Consider the following 12,409-nt stretch of genomic DNA (forward strand, 5'->3'; position numbering starts at 1 on the left):
TTTTTATGTGTTTGTTTTATTTTCTAGAAAATGTCTTTTATGTATTTTTCCTATTTACTCTAGCATGCTTATAGAAATTTTGTCAACATTTTCCATAGCTTTTAAATTTGTATGGTTCTTTTAATATGCAATTTCTTTTTTCTTCCCCTGGTACTTTTTTCCTTCTCTCCACTGAAGTTAGTGCGTACATATGGTCTTTTATTTTGACTGCCTAATTTTCTCTAGGGACATTAATATATTTTCTTTTAGAAAAAGAGTAAAGATTTTTTTCCTTGAAGAAATTTGAGTGCTCTCTTTGGCAGCACATATACTAAAATTGGAACTATACAGAGAAGATTAGCATGACCCTTGTTTAAGGATGACATGCAAATTTGTGAAGTGTTCCATATCTTTGGTCTGGCCAGTTAGCTCGCTTGGTTAGAGCATGATGCTATTAACACCAAGGCCAAAGGTTTGGATCCCCACACCAGCCAGCCACCAAAAACAAAGAGAAAAACACCCGAAACAAACAAAAAAGTTTGAAGTGGCCCTGCTTTTGATTTATAATTGTTAGTTGTTGTTTGTATATTTCTCCCTCCTGTGGAACATTACAGGGGTGAAAACCATTACTTTTAGTCGTATGTAATGGGATGTAATTAAGAGAGTTTTCTAAGGGGGAAGGAGGTGAGAATCAGAATTTGATGGTTTTTTTTTTTTTCCTTTTTGTCTTTTTTACTGACCGGTAATGGGATCGCAACCCTCGGTGTTGCGCCCGTACCGGGGACCGGCAATGGGATCGCAACCCTTGGTGCTGCGCCCGCACCACGCTCAGCCAGTGAGTGGGAACTGGTCTCCACATGGGATCTGAACCCTCGGCGGGAGCGCCGCCGCGCTCCCAAGTGGCTCATTCTTCAGTGCGCCACCGGGCCGGCCCCAGAATTTGATGTTTATGCTTGTGTATTCTTCATATTATGTGAGCGGATTGCCTTGTATCCTTCCGTAGCTTCTCTTTCTCTCATTGAAAGCTACGCTTATGTTTGAAAGCTGCAATAACCTCTTCCCTTCTTTACACACCAAAATTTGATTTTGGAAGAATTCACATTGTATACATGTTTGAGGAGGTTTATGTCCTACACTTTGGAAACAAGGAGAGGAGAAGGTGGGGATGGTGCAGTCAAGTGGAATGGAGTGTCTTAGCAGTAGAAAGGAAAGGGGAAGGATGGAAAAGGCTTAGAATGGCAAGCCTTGTGTGCATTTTTTTTTTTCGTTAGACAGGGCACATTGCCATTTGGAGAATACGGAACATTGAGGAAATGCAGTCTACTACACCAAAGGGCACAAAGGGCTTTGTTTAGACCAGAGACCAGTGAACTGTGGCCCATGGCCAAATGCAGCCCAGCACCTGTTTTTTGGTTGGTTGTCTTATTAAAAACAACTCTAATTCACATACAATTCTAAATTTAAAGTGTACAATTCAATGATTTTTAGTATATTTACAGAATTGTGCATCCGTCACCGCACCGCCACCTGTGTTTATGAAGAAAGTTTTATTGGAACACAGCCTTTCTCATTTTTGTTTTGTCTGTGGCTATTTTCTCACTACAGTGGCAGAGTTGAGTAGTTGCCACATTGCAGCAGAGCTGCTATGTGGTCCGCAACGCCTAAGATATTTACTATCTTCCAAAAAGTGTTTGCCAGAGACCCCAGGTTTAGTGTACTAGATTGTTTCCAGATTTATATTTGTAACTGTCATTTTAAAACATGTCTAAACACACTTATTTTGAAGGATAAACTCTTTGTGTACTTGTGCATATCTTGGAGGAGTCATAAATTTACTGTCTTTTGTATGTTGTCAGATGTGGGCACTATCTCCAACAGTCTTTGCACTTCTAAGTAAGAATCTGATGATTGTGCATGGTGACCTGGCTGTTCACTTCCCTGCCATTCAGTATGCAGTGCTCTACACATTGTATTCCCATTGTACCAGGTACTGTATTTGTTCTTTAAAACACACAAAACATTTAAAGGGGAAGGTGAGCACTCTAAACTATAGATTTTAAAAAATGTCTGTTGATTTAACTTTGGACATGCTTTTTGTTGTTGTAGTTGTTAAAGATCAATGGATGATTCATACTTTGTCTTTCAGGCATGATCACTTTATATCTAGTAGTCTTAGTTCGTCGTCCCCTTCTTTGTTTGATGGAGCTGTGATTAGTACTGTAACTACAGCTACAAAGAAACATTTTTCAATTATATTAAATCTTCTGGGAATATTGCTTAAGAAAGATAACCTTAACCAGGATACGAGGTAACAAATATTTCATAATATTAATGGTTCCTAAATTTATATTAATTTTGCCTTTATAATTTGAGAATAAGAAATGTGGATTATAGTGTTGAGGTAGAGCAGCTTCTTCACTGTAAAACACTTTGTAATTTGATTTTATTCTTTAATCTAGGCTTTCTTATTCTTTCCCCAAAGAATTACATGTAAAATCCCAACCCCTACCCACATCCCAGTGTTTTATAGAGGAATGTTTCTATAGAGATTTTTTATATTCTTTGCTGCAATTTATGCTACTTTGGGGAGATTTTTTTTAGAAGGCATGCAACCATTTTGACAAAGTTATTTCTGTAGTTTCAGTTTTCGTTTCATATTGTTTGAGAACAAAAACAAAACCAATGTAAGAATAGGTTTTTTTAAGTTTTGTTTTGTTTTTAAATGTAAAGTCAACATGTATTTTGTGTTTCAGGAAACTATTAATGACTTGGGCTTTGGAAGTGGCTGTTTTAATGAAGAAGTCAGAAACATATGCACCTTTATTCTCTCTTCCATCTTTCCATAAATTTTGCAAAGGCCTTTTAGCCAACAGTAAGACTCTCTGATTTTTAATTTTGTTTATCAACCCTTAAAAAACGGATCTTTGGTAATGGGAGAAAGTAGTCACTTGAGAGCTTTTCCTGATGTGAAGATATATAATTCCCATTTTAATGACAGATACACAGTCACTCTTGATTTTGTTTTTTGTGGTTTTTTTTTTTTTTTTTTTTTTTTTTGTGGCTGGCCAGTGTAGGGATTGAACCCTGGACATTAGTGTTATCACCATCAGACTAAACATCCCAGCTAACTGGCAGTCTTGTTCTTTTTTTTTTTTGTCCTTTTTGAGACCGGCCGCACCACGCTCAGCCAGTGAGCGCTGTGAGCGCACCGGTCATCCCTATATAGGATCTGAACCCGCGGCGGGAGCGCTGCTGCGCTCCTAGTGCCACACTCTCCTGAATGCGTCACGGGCTTGGCCCCAGTCTTGTTCTCAATAATTGAAAAATAAGTTGTTTTAAGTGATTGTCATGTTCTTAAGCTTATGTGAATGTTTATACATCCCATACCCTTTAAATTTTCCCACAGAAAAAGGTATACGTGAAGACTAGTCACTTTAAGTGGGTTTTATTGAATGTATTATTTTCTCAAATGTTACTGCCAGTGAGGATTGCAGTCAAGAACAGTACCTAGTCCTTAGTAGGCGCTCACTGTCTGTTGAATGAATTAATAGGTTCAGAAAGTTATGACAAACTGACATATAATTTCTTTTGGCAAGCTGAAAATATCTTTTAATTTTTAATAGCTCTTGTCGAAGATGCAAATATCTGTCTGCAAGCATGCAGCAGTCTACATGCTCTGTCCTCTTCCTTGCCAGATGATCTTTTACAGAGGTATGGACTGAAGATCATGTCTTTTGATTCTGGCCCTAATAGCATGGAAATGTTACCATGCCTGCTTTACCTATTTCATTTTTCAATAGGTGTGTCGATGTTTGCCGTGTTCAGCTAGTTCATAGTGGAACTCGTATTCGACAAGCATTTGGAAAGCTGTTGAAATCAATTCCCTTAGATGTCGTCCTAAGGTATAACAGATGTTTGGGGGCAAAGACATCCCACTGTTTTTACTGCATAGTAATTGTCTAGTTTGGGAGAAGACAAATTGCCTAGTAGTGCATTTAATGTCATGTCTTCTCAGTGATTGAACAGTTGTCAAAGAATCAAATTTTGCAAGTCTGGAAGAAAATAATTACATGTTATATCTTTTATGAGCTTTATAATAATTTCACAATAATTAGTATAGAATAAATCATAATGCCAAAATGTGTTTCTTAGTACAGATATTTGAAAAACAAAATTATAGTCTTTTATTGTTTTGATTAAGTTGATTTTGGGAGCTTTAAGAACCTGAAATTATGAAGTTGTAGTAATATGTCTGTACCATTTTAAAGTCTTAATTTTATTATATTATTTGCTTTTAGTTTAATTAACAAGGAAATAACCTCTTCACATTATGTGCCAGCCTTTTAACTAAAACATTTTGCATAACAGTGACTTTATTTTCTATCTACAGCAATAACAATCACACAGAAATTCAAGAAATTTCTTTAGCATTAAGAAGTCACATGAGTAAAGCACCAAGTAACACATTCCACCCACAAGATTTTTCTGATGTTATTAGTTTTATTTTGTATGGGAACTCTCATAGAACAGGGTAAGACATTTCCTTGACTATTTCATGTGGGAAAAGTAATTCTTACACTATCTTGACCTTATTACCCAGTTTTGAGGAGAAAATATGTCTAGGGTGGCAGAGTAGAAAGTAACATTCTTTCAAATGGGTTATTTTAGTTTTCATCAATAGGAAAATTGCTTTGAAGATAGCATCTGTAGAAACAGAAATGGGCTTTGAAATTGAGTAATGAAATGTGGTTGATAGTTAACTGATCTGATATCAATAATTTGTGGAAGGAGCTAAGGGTGTGGATATTCTGGAGATACTTAGTTGCAGAGAGTGAGTTTTATCCTGACAGCCAAATTGTCAAGGGCCATTTACCCTGATAATCCAGCCATACCATACCCCATCTTGTTTTAACTATAAAAGAGCTCAGAATGAGAGAGGTGGGGATATAATGCTTCTCAATTTCATGGGTTTTGTCTTTTTGAGGTAGGAAAAATTGTACTCCCTTATTCCCATTCCCCTTGCAATTTTTTTAGATTATTAAAATGAAGTTGTCATTGTCTGTTAAATATGAAACTACTTTTCCCAGGAAGGACAATTGGTTAGAAAGATTGTTCTATAGCTGCCAGAGACTGGATAAGCGTGACCAATCAACAATTCCCCGCAATCTTCTAAAGACAGATGCTGTCCTTTGGCAGTGGGCTATTTGGGAAGCAGCACAATTCACTGTCCTTTCTAAGTTGAGAACCCCACTGGGCAGAGCTCAAGACACCTTCCAGACAATCGAAGGTACCCGACTCTTGGTTCTCTTTCATACTTTGTGATGTTAATACTTTCAAAAGCCTTATTAATTAAGAGATAATGGATTTCTTATCTTTGGTAAAACAAAGATTTGAGAGTATATGATTTTTGTTAATATTTTATCAGTAATTTTCAGGTATGTTTGTTTGAATAAGGTTTTATTGAATAATTGCATTGGCAACATGGTTGTCTGTTTTATTCAAAAACTTAGAGGATTTGTGTGGAGAAAACATTTTTTTCCATAAAAGAAAGATCTTTCATTTTGGAGTTTTTTGTTTTAAATTGATGGATAGACATAAAATACTTGATAAATGTGAATTTATTTCACAAATTCACATTTATTCTAGGATCCTTAAAGATTTCTTTTTAATTTAGAATGTTTTTGCTTTCAGGTATCATTAGAAGTCTTGCAGCTCACACACTAAACCCTGATCAGGATGTTAGTCAGTGGACAACTGCGGACAGTGATGAAGGCCACAGCAGTAACCAACTTAGACTTGTTCTTCTTCTTCAGTATCTGGAAAATCTGGAGAAATTAATGTATAATGCCTATGAGGGATGTGCTAATGCATTAACATCACCTCCCAAGGTTGGTTTCAGTGGGATAGTGTTGCTTCATAGCAGTTTCATGGTCAAAGCTGGCATTGTGTGCAGAGCTGAAATCACAGTAGACTTATGTATTTGGTGTATATGTATTTGAGATATCTACACCAATAATTTGAACCAATCCTGAGCTCTTTTTTTCCCCTTTATTCTAAAGGTCATTAGGACTTTTTTTTATACCAATCGCCAAACTTGTCAAGACTGGCTAACTCGGATCCGACTCTCCATCATGAGGGTTGGATTATTGGCAGGACAGCCTGCTGTGACTGTACGACATGGCTTTGACTTGCTTACAGAAATGAAGACAAGTAATCTCTCTCAGGTAATGTGGTATGTTTGGAATCCATTTTAAATCTGTTGATTAGAAAAACTTAGATTAAATCACACCAAAAGAAGTAAACCTATGGACATAAAATAAGTTAAAACTTTGATTCATTTTTAAAGTTTCGATTCAGTATTTTGTAAAAGCAGTAACTGCTAAAGTCACTTATTTATGTTTTTTACATAGAACATGTTAAAAATACACATTTCTTCTGCTTAAGAGTTAGAAGCTTGAAGGTTATTCTAAGAAATTTTTTTGTGGAAGAGATAATTTTTATAATGTACGGAAAAGTGCTTGAATAATTCCTGGCTGGTTAAATGGGTTTACAGTGAATAAGTGGAATCCAGAAATAGCAAAATGTCATTAAGCAATATTCAAAGACATGAAGTTAGTGATTATTTAATTCATGTTTATTTATATTTAAATTTTGCTTTCTGTTTCCTTCTTGTGTTATTCCTACAGAGGCCACAGGTTAAATGTTTGGGTAACTTTTGGGGGTGAGGAGGATGAAGACTAACAGTGATGTGCTGTTAAGGTTCTGTTAGTCACCTTTTGTGGCCACCTTATATGTAACATTTAAAGAATGCTAAGCTAAATAATGTTGTGAAAATAATTAAGTACGTTTGACTTTCAATAGGCTTAAATTGTAATCAGTAGTTGTAAATTTAGTAGGATTTAAACTTTCAATATTATTGGAGTCTGCGATTGATTTTTCTGAATGCCGTTTTCAGGGGAGTGAATTGGAGGTAACCATCATGATGGTGGTAGAAGCACTGTGTGAACTTCATTGTCCTGAAGCTATACAAGGAATTGCTGTCTGGTCATCTTCCATCATTGGAAAAAATCTTCTCTGGATTAACTCGGTGGCCCAGCAGGCTGAAGGGAGGTAAGCTGGAAGGAAGGAAATGGGTGATAACATTAGTTTATGTTTAAATCCTTTTGTATTACTGGCTAACACTGTAGTTAAATATTAAAACAGCTTTGATGAATTTCAGCAATTGAAGCTTGCTATAAATCCCTAAGAGGCGTCTTTAGTCTGTTCTTTAATTAGCAGCAATACTTGAGTGACTTATTTAGGAATTAGCAGGAAATCATACTATAAAACAAGATCAGAGTTGTTTGTCTTATAAATACTTTTGAACTAAATTCTTAATTGAGAACCTTCCACGTCTGAGGCTGGTATGAATTACCCTTTATTGTTGAAGTATTTCCTTATTAGTCTTGTGAACTATACATTTAAACTCATTCAGTTCCTCTAGGTAAAATAGCATGTATCATAATAAGTCTGTGTCAATATCTGTTAGTTTAACCAAATATTGAAAATTTAGGAAAATAAAGAGAACTGCTCCTAAGTTCTTTTTTTTCTTTCATATACGAGAGTACTTCAAAAATTTCGTGGAAAAATTGAATTAAAAGATAATATGAATGCTTCCATGAACTTTTTGAAGACCCCCTCCTATGGTTTTCTCCTCTCTTTTCACAGAAACAGCAGAATACATTGGCACATAGTTTTCTGACCTGCTTATTCTACTTAACGATACTTTTAAAAATATTTGCCTCGCTAAATATTTTATGACGTGATTTTTAGTGGACAGTTGTATTTATTTGTGAGTGTACTGTAATTTAACATTCCTTATTGTTGGACATTAGGTTGTTTCTGATACGTTTTTACTAATCTCAGCGCACCATGGCACTTAATCTTTGCTCATGTTTCTGATTACTGTCTTTGAATCCATTGCTACAAGTTGATTTACTAGAGGAAAGTCTATAAATCATAAAGCTTGTGATACGTACAACAACTATTGCTAAGTTACCCTACTGAAAAGATGGCTCCAATTTATACCCCTACCAATAAAGTATCCCCTTTCCTTCACCTTTCTGAATACTGAGGATCACTGAGAAATAAGAACCCTACCATCATCAGTGAAAATAGCTGTTATTTCTATTTCTTCATGTAATAGTAGAACTTTCTGTGTATTACGTTGACTATTTTATGTTTTTATGGCCTCTCATTTTTTCCTTCCTTAATCTTTGACATTTTATTACATGCTAAGGTTTTTGATGCTGTATAGTTTCTTGATTTGTAATTTGTTTTTAATGTTTATGTTGTGTTTTGGACACCCAGAAGTGTCATTATTATGCAGTTAGATCTGTTACTTTGTGGATTCTTTTCTTGCATTTATACTTCTACATAGCATTTCTTTTTTTTTTTTTGTCTTTTTCGTGACTGGTAAGGGGATCGCAACCCTTGGTGTGGTGTCGCCCACACCGCGCTCAGCCAGTGAGCACACCGGCAATCCCTATATAGGATCCGAACCCGCGACGGGAGCGTCCCTGCGCTCCCAGTGCTGCACTCTCCCGAGTGCACCACGGGGTCGGCCCCTACATAGCATTTCTACACATTGACATCAGTTATTTACCAATGGCTGGCTGGTAGGGGATCCGAACCCTTGACCTTGGTGTTAACAATACTGCACTCTAACCAAGTGAGCTAACCAGACAGCCCATGTCTTATGTTTCTTAACATTTAACTGTCTTTGAATTTATTTTCATTTTTTCTGAGAAAGTGATCTAATAAGTCCCACGCCATGGTCCCCTTTGCCTTGCAGAATAAGTAACACGTCTTAGCTCAATTTTTTGCGTAATTCATTTTTTCACCATTTTGGGGGCGGGGGACAAGATATGTGAATTTAAAATAAGACTTCTTCAATTTGCATTAAGGTTTGAAAAGGCCTCTGTGGAGTACCAGGAGCACCTGTGTGCCATGACAGGCGTTGATTGCTGCATCTCCAGCTTCGATAAATCTGTTCTCACGTTGGCCAATGCTGGGCGTAACAGTGCCAGCCCCAAACATTCTCTGAATGGTGAGCATTCAGTATAAAATAAAACAGAGCAAAAGTTGTAGTTATTTTTGTGCTGCTTTTTAGGTTTCTGTGCTCTTTGAAATATTTATAATTGCTCTGAATTTCTCTCTTATTTTATAAAATACTTTCATCAGGTGAATCCAGGAAAACTGTGCTGTCCAAACCAGCCGACTCTTCCCCTGAGGTTATAAATTATTTAGGAAATAAAGCATGCGAATGTTATATTTCAATTGCTGATTGGGCTGCTGTACAGGAATGGCAGAATGCTATCCACGATTTGAAAAAGAGTACCAGTAGTACTTCTCTCAACCTGAAAGCTGATTTCAACTATATAAAGTAAGTATTTCTTTGTTCAGTTTTAAAGTATGGTACTTAACCCAGTTAAAGCAAATTTTGAATAACTGCTAAGTTGTCTTCTATGGCAGAAAAATATTAAAATTGCTTATATCTACTAATACAGAATGGTTGTATTTCTCTAATACTGCCATTATAAAGATGACTATAACAGGAAACCAATATTAGAGGTGAGGAAGGTATTTGTGCAGTGTGAAAACAGACTTATAGCTGTTGTGATGGTCATTTGGTATTGATTCTCAGACCCTATTGTTCTAAAATCCAGACATGGTTTGAAAATTATACCAAAATGAATATAAAGAGACATTTCTAACTGCTTTAGAAAGGATCAAATTAGATGGCTTTGTTTCTAAATTAGGTTTGAATATATTAAAAACATTTGTTCTAATGAGGACAAGGTTTATGAACATCTGTAGATTAAATTCTCCTGTCTCTCTTCTCCTAATTCCTCTGTTCATTTATTAATTCTGTAATTGAAAATGAGTACTGTGTCCCAGACACTTGGCTGGAAAGATAAAGGTCATTAGATTTTGTATGCTGTCCTTGCCTTCTACTGGTAAATGGGTAATGGGTAATTTTTTCATTGAGTACATAGTATGTGTCAGGCAGTGGGATATAGCAGTACATAAAAAAGACACAAATTTTAACCCTTTAAAGCAGAGGTTGAAGAAACTGGATAAAGAACATTGATACATAATTGGGCTGCACCTATTCTGTTCCTCAGGGAAAGCAGTTAAAGTTAAAGCTGAATTTTTTGGTTCTTTTTGGCAGTTGGCTGGTACAGGTATCCAACCCTGGACCTTGGTGTCACCAGCACCACACTCTAACCAACTGAGCTAACTGACCAGCCTAAAGCTGACTTTCTAGCAAGGGGAAGACAGAAATATACAAGATTGGGAAATGCCCATCAGGATGCCATTTGGGCACAGGCTTGAGGGAACAGACCTTATGCGAGAAGGCCAGTGTGGTTGGAGCAGCACAAATAATAGGAGATAAGGGCAGAGGAGTAGCTGGGAACCGTGAAAAGGACTTAGACTTGTATTCCTAGTAAGATGAAACTTCTTAGGTCATACTTAAACAGAGATGTGTTGTAATCTGACTTAGTGGTCACTTTGCCATGTGGTGAAAAGACTGAAGGTGGAGGACAAGTGTAGGAGTATGTGGACTATTAATTTGTAGAACAGTAGTGGAGGGAGGAGAACGGGTACAGTAACTGAAGGAGGAACACAGAGAACAGTAGGGCATGTTTAAGATGCCTGTGAAATGTACAAATGAGACTGATGAGTAAGTGGTTATGAACTGCATTTGGAACTAAGGAGAAAGTCTATGCTAGAGAGATTTGGGGACCATTAGTATATAGGTGGTAAGTAAAGGCCTTTCCTTTTTACTCCCTATAACCTAGAGCGTTTGTAAGCCACCAAAATAGAGATAATAGTGGAGAATACTGAGCGAAAAGGAAGGAGGGCCAAGATCAGAATCCTTTTTAACAACTTTGTGATGTGAAGGGAGAGGAAGCCATTGAAGAAAACATAGGGACATTGAGGAAGGAAGTGTCCTAGATGTAGGAGATCAGATGGGAGTAGTCAGCCTTGTCAGATGCTCCAGGGACTACATGGAGGAAGAGTTTTGTAGAGAGATACAGAGAAGAAGCCAGGTTGGATAATATTGAGTGGTAGAGAAATTAAGAAAATGAAAAGCTTGAGCCAAGTTATTTAGTTGATTTTTCTTGAAGTCAGAGAGAGGAAGCTGTGGCGAGAGGAGAATTTTATGTTTTTATTCTAAATATTGGAGAGATTAGGTATTCTTTTAGGCCAAGGGGAAGGAGCCACTAGAAAACAGAGGTTGATAATACCCAAGGTCAAGAGTTTGGGTCCCTGCACTGGCCAGCCACCAAAAATAAAGGGAAGCAGTAGGAGAAAGAACATTGAGAGAGGATGAAATGGACCTCACCTTTTCTGTGTCTCAAGGAAAGCAGTTAAGGTTGGGTACAGACAGAGTTTTGGGAATGTATGGTGGATTGAGGGTAAGAGTAGAGGAAATTAAAGCTAATTTGTTTTTTCTTTTTATCTGGAAGTGTAGGGCATTGTAGAGCATAGTGGGGACATGGGGAACCTGCCACTGAACAGGACTCAAGACCCTGTAGTGGCAGAAATTAAAAGTGTATTGGCCATCAAACCTCAACAATTCACTAGTGCCCAGTAATCGAGGCTTACCTTAGAAGCCAGTTTTTGCATTGGTTTAGTTAGAAGCAGGTACAGAGTAAGTCAGGTGATGTACATTTCTAGTGCTGGCTTCAGGCTGAGTTGTAAGGGAAGTAACACAGAGGAAAAGGCAAAGACCTAGAGGAGAGATTGAGAAACTAATTCTGCTTCCTGGTTGGAGAGCAGCTGTAGTAGAAGTGGGGATGGAGTGATGAGTCTGCAAGCAGTAGGGCAGAGCTAGAGGGATGCAGCCTCTCGTGCTGGCATTGATGCTACAGGACTGTAGGAGAAACTTCAGAGGTGTCATCGTTTTTCAGATGAAGTGAGAAGATGGAAAGGAAGCACTCCTTGAAAGAAGAGAAACGGGTTCCTTTAAACACCATGAAAGGGAGAGAAGGAGAGATGCCAGTAGTGAGAGCAGGCAGGACTGAGATGTAAGATTGAGATGGTGGGAGACCTATAGGGGTTTATGCTTTATGTAAGGAATGAGGCTATGTGGGGTACTAGGGGGGGTGGTGGCTTGGGGAGAACTAGATGTGGAAGTTGCCCTGCAGAAGTCTGCTGTCAGTGTGTTGGACAGGCCCAACGGTAACTAGCTGTAACACACAAAAAGAGGAAGGAGACACGGAGGGATGAATAAGCTTAACTGAACACCTTTAGGTGTGACCTTCCGGTTTTTGCCACTCCAATTTTAGTGCTAATTACGATGGTAGTGACATCTTCAAAACAAATAAAAATGATGGTATACTCATGGACGGAATTTCTTTAGGAGAATGCTGTGTATTAT

General features: G+C 37.4%; 1 protein-coding gene across 1 annotated transcript in view; it reads left to right on the forward strand.

Moving 5' to 3' along the window:
- SMG1 (SMG1 phosphatidylinositol 3-kinase-related kinase) overlaps nucleotides 1-12,409 on the forward strand; it is a 96,582-nt gene that overhangs the window by 42,541 nt on the left and 41,632 nt on the right. Inside the window, exons 14-25 of the mRNA XM_008576207.1 lie at nucleotides 1,836-1,966; nucleotides 2,126-2,287; nucleotides 2,733-2,851; nucleotides 3,603-3,690; nucleotides 3,780-3,881; nucleotides 4,370-4,510; nucleotides 5,067-5,266; nucleotides 5,671-5,867; nucleotides 6,039-6,203; nucleotides 6,935-7,089; nucleotides 8,925-9,067; nucleotides 9,202-9,403. Coding sequence (XP_008574429.1) covers nucleotides 1,836-1,966; nucleotides 2,126-2,287; nucleotides 2,733-2,851; nucleotides 3,603-3,690; nucleotides 3,780-3,881; nucleotides 4,370-4,510; nucleotides 5,067-5,266; nucleotides 5,671-5,867; nucleotides 6,039-6,203; nucleotides 6,935-7,089; nucleotides 8,925-9,067; nucleotides 9,202-9,403 — 1,805 coding nt within the window. The remainder of the gene's footprint in view (nucleotides 1-1,835; nucleotides 1,967-2,125; nucleotides 2,288-2,732; nucleotides 2,852-3,602; nucleotides 3,691-3,779; nucleotides 3,882-4,369; nucleotides 4,511-5,066; nucleotides 5,267-5,670; nucleotides 5,868-6,038; nucleotides 6,204-6,934; nucleotides 7,090-8,924; nucleotides 9,068-9,201; nucleotides 9,404-12,409) is intronic.

The sequence above is a fragment of the Galeopterus variegatus genome, unplaced genomic scaffold (genome assembly GCF_000696425.1).
Source record: "Galeopterus variegatus unplaced genomic scaffold, G_variegatus-3.0.2 Scaffold1311, whole genome shotgun sequence".
NCBI lineage: Eukaryota > Metazoa > Chordata > Mammalia > Dermoptera > Cynocephalidae > Galeopterus > Galeopterus variegatus.